We start from the raw sequence: 17885 nt of genomic DNA, 5'->3' as shown, positions 1-17885 counted from the left end.
GTAAAATGGGCACCTGTGCACTACGAAGGGTTGCACTCAACATTTTATCTGTATATTGTATTTTATCTGTGTAAATATTTGGTTTAATATATTTATTTTTTACTTGATGATCCCCAGTTTAGCAGCATTGCTGCTGTGCTTTAACTATGCTTCCATTGTTTACATTTCCAAGGTGGGAGTGACAGTGATTGATAGGTGCTGACCTATGGTTGGGTCAAACCACCTTGATATGGGGGCAAATCAGATTTTTTTTTAGATTTAAAAAAATAAATTTAATAGCCTACTGATTTTAAAATTTAATCTGTGGTCCTATTTTTTATTGAAAGATTTAATATGTTACTATTTTAAAAGATTTATGTAGATTTGATATTTTTCAAAACACCCCCAGGGGTTCATGTACCCTTATTTGAGAACCAGTGGCCGACTAGTGGTTGCCTTGCTATGCTCCATGACCTTTTTAATGGGCTGTCAGACCAAAGGCAACAAAGTTTGAGCTGCACTCTAAAAACTGTTCAGATGTAATGCATGCTGTGCACAAAAAGTTAATTTAATGTGCTGGGCAAAGCTCAGTGTAGAGCTGTGATTGCTTCAGTCAAAGTTGATTTTTGTTGAACTTTGACCGTGCACTGGGCCGTACACTTGCACAGCCAATGGTTACATCAGACTGTTCCCTGCTGACCCCAAAAAATGGCTGTAATGTCTGAAAGCAGTGGGTCTATCAACATATGTAACAGGAGAAGCTATGCCAGTCTTTCATATTGATAAGCAGGTCACTGTGAAAAGGTTCTCCTTTATCAGCCTGAATTTTGCACACCCCTGCTACTCTCTGGATTATTTGATCTCACACACACAAACATGCACACACACTACTGCTGCTACATGTTTTTGTTCTTCTTACAACGAGGGGCAGAGCAAGAGGTTTATTTAATTTTACTTATTTAAAACAATGCAGATGCAATATTCTGGAAGACAGCATTGCTTGCAAACTGGGAGCTGTCTGCTCGTTCACTCATACAGTAGTTTGAAAAACTCTGCCTGTTTGGCACTGAACTCTGAGGTAATCGTCGGTGGAACAGAAGATTTCACTTCAGGGTTTAGCAGTGATCTTAGCAGATGCTGCTTTCACTATGAAAGACATTTAAGAACTTGGTTGGAACACGGCTAATTTGGAAGTCCTTCAGTGTGCAGGTTTCATGATGCTGCTATGCTTTTAGCTGTTACCATGGGTACTGTACTGTACCCTTATCATGCATGACTTACTGCCGTACATATTAGATGATCAGGCCATGCTGGCATGATGCTGCTGCCACAGGTATCATGTCTGCACTAGGTTGTTTCATCATCCTTTTGACAAGCTGTAGATCTTTTCTGTATATTGTATCTGGGAGGTTTCTGGTCTTCCAGAATTAGTTTCTGTGTTGCTGTGGAGGAGGACACACCATCAGCAGCATGGGAGAATGAAGGTGAAGGGGGTTTCTATGCAGAGCCACATGCATCTTTTTTTTCCTACCTTGTCCAGCAGGTCTTGTTGTTTGGTGTTCAGGGGGCCTTTGGATTTAAATAAAATAAATAGAAATTTAAAAACCCCTTAAGCAAATGGTCACTCTTCTGAAACAGGCAATAAAAATGTAAAGCAACTGAAACATCTATTTGTAACCTGTGAATCCAGCTGATATTGCCTATGTTCTTGCTGACTGCCTTGTGTCAGGTTGTGGTATTGTAGAGTAACTGAGGGTTTTGTGTGCAGGTGCCACAGCAGCTCAGTCTGATACTCTGCCTTCAGTCCAGGGCACGCTGCCACACTTCATCCAGGAACCACAGGACGCGTACATCGTCAAAAGCAACCCTATTAAGCTGCGCTGTCAAGCCACACCCGCCTTACAAATCTTCTTCAAATGCAATGGAGAATGGGTACACCAGAATGAACACTGGTCCCAGGAGCATAAGGACCTAAACACAGGTAAGACAACACACTGTGGAAACACAATCAATATGCATCCAGCAAAATCAGGTTTTTGTTGTTGTTGAATATAATAAAAGGTAATTCTGTATTCATGTACAGAAGAAATCATCAATGACTTACTGTGACTAAACTGGGTTTAGTTTAGTTGTGTGGCTCAGTTTTAATAGAGTTGCAGTTGTGACATTTTAAGAACAAGTCAGTTTCCATAAATGACTTGACATGAAACAAAAAATGAAAGTTTTTTGTGTTGGCTGTCATTCTGGCCTGTTGATAGATCCACAGTGGTCCTCTCATACAATATGTCTCCGCAGCCCTGTCCACACATGAACAGTTCTTGGAAATATGTAAAAGGTGTTTTTGGTTAATATTATTTCAGCCTTTCTTCCATGTGAAAATTGTGTTTTAAACAGTATTTTTCTGAACTGCATTCCAGATCTTGAAATCTTAAAATGTCACCTTTGTGTTTTCATGTGGACAGCCTAAACACAACCTTCTGAAAACTTTAATGTCATAGACCCACCTCGAACCTAACCTACAGCTCCAAACATGACAAACACATGGACAGGAACAACAATGACAGATCATCTGCTTGTGTTTGTGTTGCAGACACTAGTTTCTCAACTACAGTCAAATCTTTCTTTCTTTGTATTATTTTACTGAACAAGCAAGGCAGATGGACAATAACAGCCTCAAACAGAGCTCAGAAGAAAAAAATACACCAAATAATCGAAGACCAGGAAGGTTTTTATAACTTTATTGAACTGTCAACAGTCCAAAAAACAAATGTTGCTTAAAAAAATGCTATATCAAGTGTACATTTAAAAAAAAGTGGGATATGGGAATAGTTTTAAAAGGCTGATGCTTGTGTAGGCTGATATACTTTGAACATGACAAGAAAAATCCTTTCTTCCAGACAACCTTCACAGGATACTGGGCCTGGAAATTGTTCATTATGTCTGCATATTTAAGCTGACATGACTCCAAGTTAACACTGTCCTGCATTTTATTGTCTTGTACTTTAATGTGACTCAAACTAGAAGTTCTACTTTGTCATTAGTTTACAAAAAAGATGTAATTCTTGCTCTTGTATTTACCATCTTCTTCTTGTGTTTACAGCCATAGAATCTACAGAACAATATAAACAGTGTATGAATACATGAATAATCTGTGAACAGTCCGACATTCAGCATCACTGCTCTCATAATCGTCAACAGGCTGGGCTCTCCAACACAGGATCGTCCAGATTTGATCAGGTCAAAGAAAGAAACCGTTAACACAAATAACGCAGAACTACAAGTTATGAGATCTCATTAACTTCTCTTACTTCATTATAACATTCTTGGGAAATTATAATCAATACCTAAAATTCATATATTACTACCAAAAAAATAGTTGTTTTTCATGACAAGAACTGCATTTCACCTTACTACAGTGACACCAGCTGATTTAGTAAGCAACTAATACATTAGTTGTGCTTTTTAAGTTTTACATTCAACATGAATTGCATTTATCAGGGACTCTAGTTGATTTAAATCACCATAAAGTGCAATATAAATACCTAAGGTTGGTTAAATACATTAAATTACCTAATATTTATGCTAAGAGCACAGTACAGTGGATTTATATTGTGTTACAGTGTTTGTAACAACTACTTTAGCCAAGCATAGCAATTAGTTCTAATGATCTTTTCTGTCTATTTTTAAAGACATAAATGCAAAGATACAAAGTGCACAAAGCTGTCAACACGCTGAACAACTTTATAATAACTCTGATTTTTTAAATTAAATACTAAAAAGCATCTTGCAGTATATCATCATACTATTTCACTCAAGGGTGATAAAGTAGCTTAACTCAGCTGAGTTTGGAAACACTCAGAACTTGGTAGCAACAATCCTGTGGTTGCAGAATCTGGTCATTACTCGGTGCATTCAGAACAGTCCTTTAAATGCTCAAACAGTCCATCCTGACCAATGCTGCTGGTTGAATTCTCCTCCTGTCCTTCTTCACTACCTATGCTGCCAGCAGCTGTTCACTGCCAAAAGGAGCACAGTTAACGTTGCCCCAGTGAGCTGCATCCAAGTGCTGTTCATCAACTAAACCCCTGACAGTTAAAAATTCATTGAAAATTTGAACTAAATTCATAAATGCCTTCATGCATAACAATGTATATGGTACTATGAGTACTTTTATTCACACATAACAGTTATTTTGATTAGTATTTCATACATGCAGGACGGTGTACAAGCATCTTTGGAATCATGCTGCGAGTCCAGATGAGCAAAACTCCTCAGCTGGCTAAAACATCTGCTCATAAACAGATCTATGACAGTTGAAACCCTATCAAGCACATTAAAAGTAAAATAAAATTAAAAACAAAATAGAGTAGTGATGCTTGATGCTATATGGATGTGAGCAATATTATCAACACTAAATGATTATAGTTGGGAGGGGATCATCCAGGGTTGAAGTCTACTTTTTTTGTATCTATATCAGTTTCATAGTCAAATTCTTCTCTTACCTCTAACCATTATTCTCTTCCTCTAAGGTGAACATTTTTGTTGGAATGCAGGGTTTGATTTTGCCATTAATTCAAACCTTAACCTTTAATAAGGTGTATAATGAAATTTTTACTTAGCTTCAAAAGGTAATAACTTGTTACTGTCATTTAACAATATAGTGTCCTTGTGAAGTGTTTTAAGGTGTGAGGTTTCTATTCCTTCTCTTCCTTAAAATACAAATTTCAGCTGATGTACTTTTGCAGTACTTTCCTCTGCAGAGATAACTGGAGGTTTTGACCACAGCTACTTAGACCAGCTGTCATGAAGAGCATTGGTGTGACCTCAGATGCTTAAGCCTTAATGCCAATGAACAGTAGCAGCATCAGTAATCACTGCTCAGACCGCCCACATGTGCACAGAGAGCTTGTTTTAAGACCCGTGTGAGGCAGGATAAAAGGGGGAATCATGCAGCACCACTGGACCTGTTTTCACTCAGAACAAACAAACACACTGGTTTGTGATCAACTCCACCAGCACATTCATCTGACTTCTAAATCTAAAACTAATGGTGAAACTTAGGAGATGCAGCTTTTTTTTGTTTAAACCTTGAAAATGACTCACAAAGATTGTGAGATCTTGATGCTTAATTGTATAATCTGTTGACACCTGGAGTATGTATTGTGTATGTCAGCTACTACCACAACAAATCTTAGCTCTGTAAAATTCACTCAGGCATAGACATTTTAGTGAACGTTGCCGGACATTGTGGAGACTTCCTTCTGAATGCTGTTTGCCAACTAGTTGCAGCCCAGTGAGATATTACCTTAAAATGAAAGTACATTACAGTTCTAACATGTTCTCCTCCCATTACGTGTTTCCCTGCATTCAACAGGAGCTTAGGATGTGAAGTATGAGAGAAGCAGTGGTGTGCCATACCAATTATGTCTCATTAGTTTTTGTCGGGTGGAAGCGTGTTGATTAGAGGACCTTACTCCTGAAGGGATTTCTGGCAAACAACACAGCCGATGCGACACCTCAGCTGGAATGCTCCGTGATTACAGGCAGCAAGGCAGTTGTTCTTGTATTCATGAAGGTCCCTCCACAGGAAGAAGGCTTTAATTACTTCTAGAAGTTCATTATGGTGTGATTGCTGTGCTGTGAAATTGTTGTGAGCTTGATAACGGCAAGTACAAATTTGGAACTTGAATTGTTGCTGTTCCCTGTGCAGAAGAAAAGTAAAAAAAGGAAAAGTTCACAGGGTGGTATTCAACCCTAGCTCAGTTCACATCATGACTCAGCGTTATTGAAGACATTAAGAAGGACTGAGCACTGTTGGTGAGTTGTAAGAGCTAGCTTAGTTATTAGCATGTATTAATCAATGTCTAAAGGCAATTATTATTTATTAATAAAATATTTCTGGAACTCATTTACTATGGGGATTCACCTGGAAACCAGCAGCTAACATCAATCTGTTGGTGTGTTGTGTCAATCTGGAACAGAGTTGACACAAATAGAGTAGACAGTTGTTGGTCTTTCAGCCGCTCCCATCTTCAGGGGTTACCACAGTGAGCAAACTTTCACAAAAGATTTGGCAATTGTTTTATGCCTGATGCGCTTCCTGTTGCAACCTTGATCAGACCCTGGCACTGACGACGAAGCTACTGCAGCCCCACAAACGGAGCAGACAGTGAAGGTGTCAATCTGAACACTGACCTCTGTGGACTGGCAGGTATTACAATACAAACACACAATAATGACAAACCACTTACTTTTAGCTATTGTGTTGGTACCTTTAGCTTAATGGTACTTTTAACTAGTTTTTTATTATTGTTATTTATGTATTTATTTTACTTTTGGCTATTCTTTTACCATGTTTAACTAGCCATTTGCTACTTTTATCTTTTAGCTACAGTTTTGGTTCTTTTGGCTAAAGTTGTGCTCCTTTTAACTTTTAGCTCCTGTTCTGTTCCTTTAAGCTCAAGTCCTCCTTGTTATAATTATCAGCATATTTCTATGGATAATGGGTTGGAAACCAGTTATTAAGGCCACCTAGTAGAAGTGCCCCTAGTGTCTCCATGTAAACAAATGGGACATTGTCTTGACTAAAACAAAATAAAATAAATTTTAGATAACCTTTTCCAGGAGTTACTTTTATAATTCTTACCTAGCTGCTGTATGTTAAAATATGCTTTTAGTTTCAATTAGTTGTATGAGGTTTTTAAAGTGTAATATTTTATTGTGATTGACAAGGTGACAACCTATTAGCGGACTGAGAACGGGAGTAGGCGGGACTTTTGTATAGAGGGCACCACACCACCAATCTACATCATTGGTACAGCTCTACATCCCACGTGCCCAGACTACGGCTCCGAAAACAACATACAGTATTTTTGAAGATATACTCATATATTGGAGTTATTTTTAAACAAGAGCGTACCATATTTTTAACATTTTATAAAAAGAAAAGCATGTTTTTGGTGAAGAATACACACTTTGGCAACACAAAAAGGCATTTTAACATAACATTTTCATTTTAACACAACATTTCTTTACAAATCTGTTTTGTGGAAAGAAATAAATTAGGCCTTGCTCTGGGATGCCTTTGTTCTACTCCCACCTTTTTTTTGAATGAATGTTTGATCATTTGACTATCAAACTGCATATTACACTAGACTTTTACTTTATTATTATTTCATTGTACTTTCATTTACTAACTTTAAAGTTTCTTCCACAGCTTTAACACAATATATGGGACCTCTTTGCTTTTCACCGAGCTGCAATATTAAAAAAAAACAACAGCATAGATAATCATCTGATTATGACTACTGAGTTATCTAAAGCTTTAATTTGACTACATGAGGGGAGTATGAATGACATAGCCATCTATGAACAGAATAGTTTGATTACTCTGTCTCAAGCCTGATCATTTTGCTGAGATACCCCGTGGCTACCTTTGTGCAACCACTGTAATTAAACTGGGAAGGCAAACTAATAAACACGAAATACAGTGTAGACATATTATTTTCCTTAGCAAGGAAAGTTTGCATTCATTTAGTTTAAAAGTTATAAGTAATAACCTAATTTGACATTTAGTAGAAAATGGTTATGGTCAATTTTATTACACTATTTGAATTTGATATGGAAAGTGTTCACATTTGAACAAAAGCTCTTAACCTAATGGATCATACAATCCTCTGACATTACAGGTACATCCCTTAAATAATTCCATTTCTCTGATCAGTTGGGGAAGTACTTTTCCATTCCGTCCCCTCTTGACTGTGAGGTTCCTCTAGGCTTGAGTTTAGGTCCCAGTCTGTTCTTTTTATATATGCTTTCATTGGGGTCCAACATCAGCAAACAAGATCTCCTTTCACTGATCTTCAAATATGTCTGTTTCAGCAAACAGTCAGGCATCTATTCAGTGTCTGTTAGTTTCTCAAGAGATGTATCAACATGGAGGGAGATCAACTTTGTCAATTTGAGCACAAGCCAAACAGAAAGCACTGTATGTGGACAATTTAATCTTCTTACAACGGTGCTATTGACTCATTAGAATCTGATTGTCCTTGGTTTTCGGAAACTTTGGGGTGGTCTTTGACTCTGGCTTTTAATTTGACAAACAGTTAAGCTCAGTTGTCAAAAAGAGCTTTTTCCAGCTCTGACTCCTCAGTAAAGTAAAAGTCTACAATCCTCCAGATTAGTTTAAAACAGTAATGCAGGTAACTTAAACAATAATTCAGTTTATTCAATTCTTGTTGTGGTCACATCCCACTTGTGCTCTCCTTCCCTGGCTTCCTGTCTATTTCAGGATCAAGTCTAAAATGTTATTGTTTGTTTTAAAAGCTTCCAGTGGCATGGCCCCACTTCATCTGTCTGAACGTCTGTATTGTCACAGTAAAAATAAACTGATTGATTGCCTGTCAGTATCTTAGTTGTGCACTCAGTCAATGCAGACTGAAGAACAAAAAGCAAAGAAATTAGAGCAGCGATCACTTGAGATCCTACTAAAATGTTCAAAGCTTTGAAATAATCAGCAACTTTTTGTCTGCTCCTTAGGACGAATGTCAGAACATTGAACCCAACACTGTAAAGAAGCTTCTCTGAATAACAGAAAGGTTGATACGTACCACTGAGCATCTATCCCCTGAATGAGTTCAGGATTTTGTGACTTCAGGTTTATGACAGCGGAGGAAGGGTTGCATCAATCACCTGCTTCATTGTCTTTGTAACTCAGCTGCTGTTCTGCAGGTGCAGTTCATAACTACAACTTTAGTTCCATCTAATGTATTTAAAGCAACACATGAACTTTGCATTCAGGTTCTAAAGATACCTTACATTATCTTCCTTTTAGACCGTGGCCTGTTCTGGTTTAGATGTTCAGGGCTGGTTTCTTTCCCTGACCATAAACATGGCGGTTTGTATGTAACAGTATAAAGTTTTATGTCATGATTATTGCTTTTTTTCAACATATTTTAAATTATGTCAGATATAGAAGAAAAATCAGGGCACAGAGAGTAGAATCCACATTTCTAAGTTTACCTGCTGCATTAATGTGTTATTTTTGACATTACTGCACTAATTACCTGCCTAATTGTTTGGGCCCATGATGTATTGCATGAATTACAGGACCTTCTTCTGCTCAGATGGAATAGTTTAATTATATCTGTCCCTTGGCCCAATATAAAACAAATGAATTGGAAATTGAATATTTATGTCAATTTTTATTTTACATTTTTTAACAAGCAGTATAGAAACACACGTGAAGTACCATGCAACAGAATTATCTAACAGTATTTTGATCATGTCTGAAAAAACAAAAACTCTGCAGCTACTTCATATGTTTTTATACTGTTTTTGGTAATAAATGTAAACGTAAATGTGTCATAAATATAATAAAAGTTCACAAATAATAATTAAACCATCTATTGTGCACTTTATATATTCCATCAATGTGAGGGCATAAGCTTGAACCTGTTAATATTTGTATATAACATTTGATATTTTGTTCAAAACCTGAATTCTTGTCACTTTTGTCGTTAATGTACAACTGCAGGTTTATATTAAATGCTTTGAAAATAAAATGATTTAAAAAAAGCAGTTGATAGTAAAATCCTGAAGAGTTTTTAATGCTGAAATGCTGCATACCACCCATGTTATATGATTTATTTAGCTTTTATTAATAAAATAAAAAAATGTGTTCTGGAATAATTGTTTTAAAGAAAATGAATTTAGGGTAAAAATCACTAAAGAATTCTCAGAAAAAAACAAAACAGAAAACCTTACAATTGTCTTCTCACTTTTTACTAGAAATAAACTAACTTTTTCCCCTAAATAAAACTGATAAAAAGTATTTTATCAGTTTTGTTTTCTTTCTGCCCCACTGAATGTCTGCTGACTCCTGTCCGGTGGCCTGACAGCAGTGAGTCTGCTCTTCCTCTGCTAAATTCTTTGCAACTAATTAAAATCAGCATCCTGAGTTTATGTTGGTTTCTTCAGATATAGTTATTTCATCCACATATTTAATTTTTTTTTATTTTTTGTATGTTTGCATGCAGTAAACTGAAACACTGATCACAGAAACAATCCCTTTTCCTAAACCACAGCTGTGCAATGGGCTCAGTGGAGAGGAAGGTGCTTGACCCCCTGCATCTTTGGTTTAGGTGTGTTGATGGCACCTGGGTGAAGATGAAACCAATGAAATTACTGCCACTTAAATTCTGTTGACAAGAATATCAGGTTCACAAAGGAAGAAGGATTGTGGAATAAGCATGATGGAAAGGGGGGGCTAGTTAGAAGCACTGGAAACCAACTCATACTGATCAATATCTCATGTTTGACTCGCAGCATCCCCTTAAACAAAAAGCTGGGGTTAATTTCGCAACGCTAGGCAACTTCTGAGGCAAGAATTAAAGAGTGGAACCATATAAAGCAAGCATTGAAACACTGCCATTACTCTCAGTGGGTTTTTATTAAAGCACATAATGCATCCAAAAAGTCTCTAAATAGCCGGGGGGATGACAAAGTCAGAAGAAATCATACCATTACTCCATATGTGGCTGGGCTCTCAGAGGAGCTCCACTGAGCCTCTGGTCCACCTAAAGGACCACATACTGAAAGGATGAAGGAGGAAATATGACAAGTTAAGTCAAATGTATCTTAGGTTGCTACACTGTTCTTCTAGGAAATGTTAGAAGAGTTGTAATGTGAAAATCATTATGAGATAAAAATGATGCCTGCATACAAAAATTTAGTAAAAATGTGTGACATGTGACAATCACATAGCAATATAACACGGGTGTCTTTAAACTAGAACAAAGTGGAGAAGTAACTGCATGCATTGTATCATTGCTCAGAAGAATGGCTGCATGGCCATCTGAACCACACACAAGATGGCACCCTCAGAGCAAGGGCAGAAATTATATTTGTTTATCAGGGGGACAATAAACAGAGAGATTCATCAGGACCAATTTTTTGGGGGGGGACACCATGAGTTGTCATTTTAGTGTTGTGAAATGAACCAATGGAACCATTACTACTGCTATATTCTACTACTAATTACTACTATATAGTTGGTTAATAACTCGGGAGTTGAACTGGCATGACCAAACGTATTTAATAATCAAATTAATATTAACATTATTTATAATGTCTCCCTTATCGATACAGAATCCCTTATATAAATATTTGTTAATGTGATCACTGCAGAGTGAGTAATGGGAATAAGTCTCTGTGTACATCAAATATGAGTGTAGTTTTTGTCATTTAAAGATTATTATTATGAATCTGGCTTGGTTACATATTTTCTGTAGTTAATAAAAACTATCACTGATCTTTAACAGCTTTACAAGAATATGAATCTCTAAATAAAACCAAGTCAGCCTCAGCTGTAAAAAACATGATTGTTAAAATGCTGGAGACTGTTTAGTTTTTATAAATATTGAAAAATGAATTTTACTTGGACTTCGCCATGTTGTTTATGTTGATGTCATTTTGTTCGGTCCTGACCCCATCAGCTGATATTGACACAATATCTATATCTAAAATGATGTAATGACATATCTGATGTGTACATGAACACGGTTGATCCTGATGCTTACCGTGAAAAGCTTTGGACAACAAGAACATTAGCACTAACAAGCTGCTGCACAAACAGCAGCCGCTTTGTCGACTCTTTCCTCGAGCTTTCTCATTTTCAAGTGCATTTGGAGCAATTTCCGCATTCCAAGTTTCTATCCTCTCTGTAAGTAATTAGTTTAAATGAAATCAACTCCAGACACTGGTAGCAGAGCTCTGGTTAGATAAAGCAGACATGTAAAGTACCTAATTACCTAAAGAGCAGTTATGTATTGGTCTGATTAGAATTAGAATGCAGTTGGTAAAATTACCACAGTAGTGCTAGTGTTCATGAACTGATGACACAGAATACAGCAGCACAAGACTTTAACAATGTGCAGCTTCCACATGTAAACAGTACAGAGTGCTACACAGAGGTCTTTTTAAGATGGCTGCTGGATATCTCGCCCAGCGCCCTCAGTGGCCATTCCAGTGTTCTTCTTATTCAGTGCTATTACCACATGCTGATTTCACAGTCATGTTGTTTCATATTAATGTTCATAACAGAGTACTGTTAGATATCAGTATGTGACATACTTAATTTAAGCTATAGTTCATGTTTCTGCATGATGGTGTATGATGAAGTGACATAAGTTTCATTTTTAAAACCTTCACTCTGAGCAGGATGATTTGTATATGCACATATTTTTGCTCCTAAATGTTGTGACAGTTTTATTTAACTTGAAAATCACGCTGAGGTTTCATGATGCAAGTTTTAACTAAAACATCACACAGTCACTGCTAACATTATTCCTTACCACGTTGTGAATCACACTCTCCTCACACTGTTCCTCCGCTCATAGACTCTGCTGCTGCAGAAGATGAACCGCGAGCAAACAGGTTTGTAACTTTAACACAATTGGCAGCATCTGCCTGCACAGTTTTTCTTAGTTTTGCATAGTTTTACTGCACCACTTTTTTCTCTTTTGGCTCCATTTTCTGACATTCTACCTGTAGATGTGACAAGTAAGCCGAAAAACTCAGGAGGAAGAGAAGGGAGAAGAGTGAGGGATAGGGAGGGGTCGAGCTAAGAGATGTGATGTGACTGGACCAGCCCAATATCAAATGGGCTGCTGCTTATTATTTATGGGCTGGACAGTTAAAAATAAAAAATAAAAAGTTACTCTGTCAGCCCAAAAGTGTGCTGGCACACAGGGCAAATGCCCAGTATTACCAATTACCTGTCCAGCCCTGCAGAAAGAAAAACCTAGTGTATGCAGTCAAATGCAAGGAGGACTGCATGACCTTTACAATCGGGGAGACCAAACAGCCACCCTGTAGGCACATGTCCCAACACAGGTGGGGAAACTTCTCTGGACAGACTCATCAGTCCATACCCACCTAACACTAAACAGATCAAGATGTTTACAGTCTGGACGGAGGATGGGTGGTTTAAAGAAGCCATCTATGTGAAACTGGAACAACCCTCAATAAACAGGGGAGGTCTGAGACACCACTGTGATGAAGACAATGTCTCATTGTTCTGAGGATAAACTAACATGTTATGAACTTTACACCTTTGTGGAAAATGAGTGAAAATAATAGCCAACTTAGAAAAAATACATGTGTTCCGTTACAACCTAATGCCTCAAAAATAGTGAACATAAAAGCAGACTAGTTTGTTGGTTATTTAAACTTTATTGTCCTCAAATAAAAGACCCCAATCTTTATTCAAATGAGCTGTTAATTTGACTTGGCTTGTATTAGAACCAGGTTTTTATTTTTTATAAGAATAACTTGTTTTATGCTACTAACATGTATTTATTGATGCCTTAAGGTCATAAAGTTGCATAAACAAAGCAGAAAACAGGCTAATAATCTATTAAGTCAACAGTAAAATTGACTGTTGCATTTTAAACACATTCTAATTAAAACTCAAGCTGAAATGACCTCATTCTGGTCCTGAAATCATGGCCCTACTGTCATTCTGCTGCACAAACTCTACGCATAATCTGCTAAACTTTGGAAAGGAAATGTGCAGCAATTACTCATTCCTATTGTCAATTTAAATTGGAACATTATTCAGGTTTGTGGCATTTTTGGTCAGTACGATGAGCCACTTATAAGGAGCTGAAGGGCCACATGTGGCTCCAGAGCTGCAAGTTGCAGATCTCTTAGTTAATCAATACATTTGAGCAGCAGCACCTGTGGAAGCAGCATTTTTCACTCACAGCTTTTCTCTTTTGGCTTCATTTTTGTTTTAATAAATAACAACATGGTGGAATCTGTTGTGTGTTCTGGTTCATCTGAGGTTAGGTTTGAATAATTCAAGAAAGTCTATCAGTTTTTTATGTACTGATAAGTAAAACTACAGAACTGAAAGAGGGAGGACTTTCTTTTTTCCATGACTGTATGACTATCTGGATACAAAAAACTTAACGCTGCTCATCTCCACTTCCATCAGTTGTGCTCATCGCTGATCATTTTGAAAAGAAAATTAATGCATATTTCATCGTCATTAACTCAAATTAGGCTTAGCTTATTCATCAGCATTCCCCCGTCAGTAAGTGCTTGCTGCCATCGCAGCTTTTCTCTGACTGACAGCACATCCGCCCCCTTGTCTTGAACTCCTTCATTATCCATGTCACTTTGCTTTCTCCCATTGCCATTCAAGTGAGATGAAAAATTACAAGCCATTTTAGTTCAACACATCTTGGTTTTGGTTACTTCTTGCGAGAGATGTGTGGTGCTGCGAGGCTGAGGAAAAAATCCTGTTATCTGCTGGTCCATGTGGATTCGCAATTAGAAGAGCTTTGGGATGTCCTCGACGTTGTCCCAGGCATAGGCACACCTTATATCAGTAAAGCCACAGATAAGGGTGATCTTAATGGGAAGGCTTTGTCCTGGCTCAGTAATAGACAGCAACAATGTGTATTGGTTTAGCCCAACTAATCAGAAGAGGAGATCAGTGAAGAATTGGAAAGTTATTGATTAGGACAAGAGCCTTCAATGCCACCCAGAGCAGCTGATAGCATCTCTTATTTACCAACTAGCCTGATGAATCACTGTGAACTGATAAAGCTGACAATGCCCTTGAGTCCCCTAGCAACAGACGCTAAGAGGACTGTGTGCAGTGTATCTGTATAACACCTGACAACAAAGTGTGGGCATGGATATTGATTGCATTTTTTTATGGATTATTGCTACCCCATCTATAAAACACAGCATCAGCAGCTGATTGCATTTTAACAAGTTCATTTTAATGTCACTTTGAACCTGGAATATTATCTGAAATTGGAGGACATGTTCTCCTTATATATTTCACTGGTTTGACTGTAAACCTGTTATAGTTTGGATAACTTAACCCATGCAGTCTACAGGAACAACGTTTCTGTCCTCCCACAGCCACTTCATCAGAGCAGAGGTCAGCCTTCTGTTCACAAACAGGTCAGCCAGTGGACAACAGTATATCATATTTATTTGTTTACAAAACCCTTCAGAGACCAAAGAGAGCAAGCTCACAGCTGAAAGGCATTCTGGGAACCGTAGAAGAAAAGTAGGTGAGAAAAAACGAGGACAGCAGTGATAATTCCACACAGGGTACTCAGGAAATGAACTCACCCAATATAACATTATAAAAGAGGGCTTAGGTTTTTCTTTAAGGACAGGGCTTTAACATTCTTGGCACATTAAAATGATAGCAGCCTTTCCTTATTGCAGACAAGATTTTGTTGGTCTTTTAAAAATCAAGTCCTCAGAGGTCAGCGACATATTTCAGCAGGTTAACAATGAAATGGATAAGATATGCAAAGAACAAAAGTAATAATAATAATTTCCTTCATTTCTAGAGACTCAGCAACACTCAGTGCAGATCATTGCAATTATAAGATTTTGTTATTAAAAATATCCAGTCCGTCTATTTTGATGCTAATTACGATTTGGTGAAAGCTCGGAGATGATGGTGAAATGAGATAACGTTCCATAAATAGTTTCTTCAAAGACTTGAAATGAAAAGTTTTACATATGTGAAGACCTTTCAGTAACTGTTATGGGAATACAATGTCCAGAAATCACTAAAGCTTCAAACTCCTGGCTCAGTGTCTTTGCACTGAACAGCTTTGGGCCTGAATAAGATAAAATCTCAGTAAAATCTGCTCATTACATTTTTACAGATAGAATCACATTACTAACCATTTAAAGCTGCACATTGCAGCAGTCGAATGAAGACAAGCTCCACATTGATCCAATGTAAATAATATATCTTGTAACAGTTGGAATGGAATTAGGAAAGCACAGGTAAACTCACAAACTTTATTACAGCAACTGTGCCATGACGCTGGACGCCATTACAGACTGCGGTTCAGCCTCATTCTTACTTTGTATCTTTCTCTCCTATTTCTGCTAACACAGTCTCTGCTCTATGCTAGCACCCTATAGCTACTAGAAGTAATGAGCTGCTGGTGAAGATTGTTATTCATCTAGAACAATCTGTCTGAAATGTACCAGGATGTTGTGTTTGGAGAAAATTTTTCTGAGTTTCTCAGATGCTCCAGCAACATATGGGATAACAATGTTTTTGCATTTGTTCTTCTCCTTGTTCTGTGGTGTTTCTTAGACTTGACAAAGGCCCATTCAGGATATCCACATGTTTGGAGAGCTTTTTTTTAATGTGTTTTTGTTCTTTTTTTCTACCCATTTATCTTTGTAGGGACAAGTTCACCCTGATGGTGTAGAGTTCTGAGGACAGAAAGTTTGTTTCAGTGGGTAGTGAGAGTCAAGCTGTGTGTGCTGGGTCCCTGTAAACTTCATTGTTTGTTCTAATCGGTCCAAAAAAAGCATCTTGTTGTCTCAACAAAGCTGATGTTTCTGCTAAATGCTTCTACTTTCTTAGCTTGTATTTTGACCCAGGTATCATCCACATATCTGAACCAGTGACTCAGTGCTGGTTCATCAAAAGGGTTCAGGGCTCTCTTTTCCACTTCCTTCATGTAGAGATTGGCCACAATAGATGACACTGAAGAGATCCCATGACTCAACCTTGTTTATGTCTGTAAAAAACTTATATTTGAAATAAGTGGTGGAAAGACAGAGGTCCAGCTTGATACAGATCTTGGGCCTCATGCATGAAAGAGTGCACAGCTTTCATATTTAAAGTTGGTGTATGGACAAAATTCAAAAAGTGTGCATGCACAAAAATATTCAGATTTATTAAACCTTGTGTATGCATGTTTCTGAACTCCTTTTCTTCATAAATCCCATTTTACTTGGGATAGAATTCACTTCTGGTTATGCCATGGTTATGCGCACAACCTGTATACAAATAACCTTGGAAAAGGCATCAAGTAAAGAAAAATAATTTCACTGACTATGAAATGGATTCCTCCAAGGTTAGTAATAGAAAGAGGGCAAACATGGAGTGGCTAAAGGTAGGAAATGCTGTCCACATGGCAAAATTCAAAATCTGGACATTGCCTGAAATAATAAAAAAAAAAGTGGTCTGACATCAAAGTTGATGCCAAGAAATGAGTTGCTGTGCATTAATGGAGTCTCAGAAATATCTTGAAACATTTGCAAGAACTCTCAGTTTTATTACATGACTCACAAAGTCTTGTCACTTTAATTTTAAAAATCTTTAACCAATTTGAACAATATTTGTCTAACCCTTCCCATGACATGGGAGACCCTAGGGACTGACTACCTGTAGCCTTCTAAGTCTGAGGTCATAGTTGTCAACTAGAATAGGGTGGAATGCTCACTCCGGTTCTCTGGATTGACAAGGATAAGCTGAAATGCAAAGCTCTCTATTTCCTGTCCTGTTTGCATTCCAAAACTCACATATGGTCATGGAAATAGATCAGGACTAAAAGAACACAATCCCAGATCCAAGTATCTGACATGAGCCTCCACTATGAGTCCACCAGGGTGGCTGGACTCAGCCTTAGAGACAAGGTGAGGAGCTCCATCATCAAAGATTCAACTGAAGTGGTCCAAACATCTGGTCAGGATGTTTCCTGAATGCCTCCCTCTGGAGATTTTTTTGGGCATGTCCCACTGGAAGGAGACCACAGAGGCAGATTCAGAACTCCCTGAAGGGATAATGTATCCTCTCTGGCCCTGTAACAACTTAGGATCCCCCAACAGAAGCTGGAGAGTGCTGCTGAGGAACGGGATGTCTGGGTCTTTCTCCTGGACCTGTTGCCTTCCCAACCTGACCATGGATAAGTAGAGGAAAATAAATTGATGGATGGATGGATGGATGGATGGATGGACAGACGGACGGACGGATGGATGGACGGACGGACGGATGGACGGATGGACGGATGGATGGATGGATGAATGGATGCATGGATGGATGGATGGATGGATGGATG

General features: G+C 37.9%; 1 protein-coding gene across 2 annotated transcripts in view; it reads left to right on the top strand.

Moving 5' to 3' along the window:
- unc5db (unc-5 netrin receptor Db) overlaps positions 1–17885 on the top strand; it is a 360215-nt gene that overhangs the window by 170166 nt on the left and 172164 nt on the right. For both annotated transcript variants that reach the window (XM_017434898.3, XM_017434897.3), the window contains exon 2: positions 1748–1960. In XM_017434898.3, the coding sequence (XP_017290387.1) occupies positions 1748–1960 (213 nt within the window). The remainder of the gene's footprint in view (positions 1–1747; positions 1961–17885) is intronic.

The sequence above is a fragment of the Kryptolebias marmoratus genome, linkage group LG1 (assembly GCF_001649575.2).
Source record: "Kryptolebias marmoratus isolate JLee-2015 linkage group LG1, ASM164957v2, whole genome shotgun sequence".
Taxonomy (NCBI): domain Eukaryota; kingdom Metazoa; phylum Chordata; class Actinopteri; order Cyprinodontiformes; family Rivulidae; genus Kryptolebias; species Kryptolebias marmoratus.
Note: the sequence above shows the minus strand (reverse complement) of the source record. Positions and strands in the feature narration are given on the sequence as shown.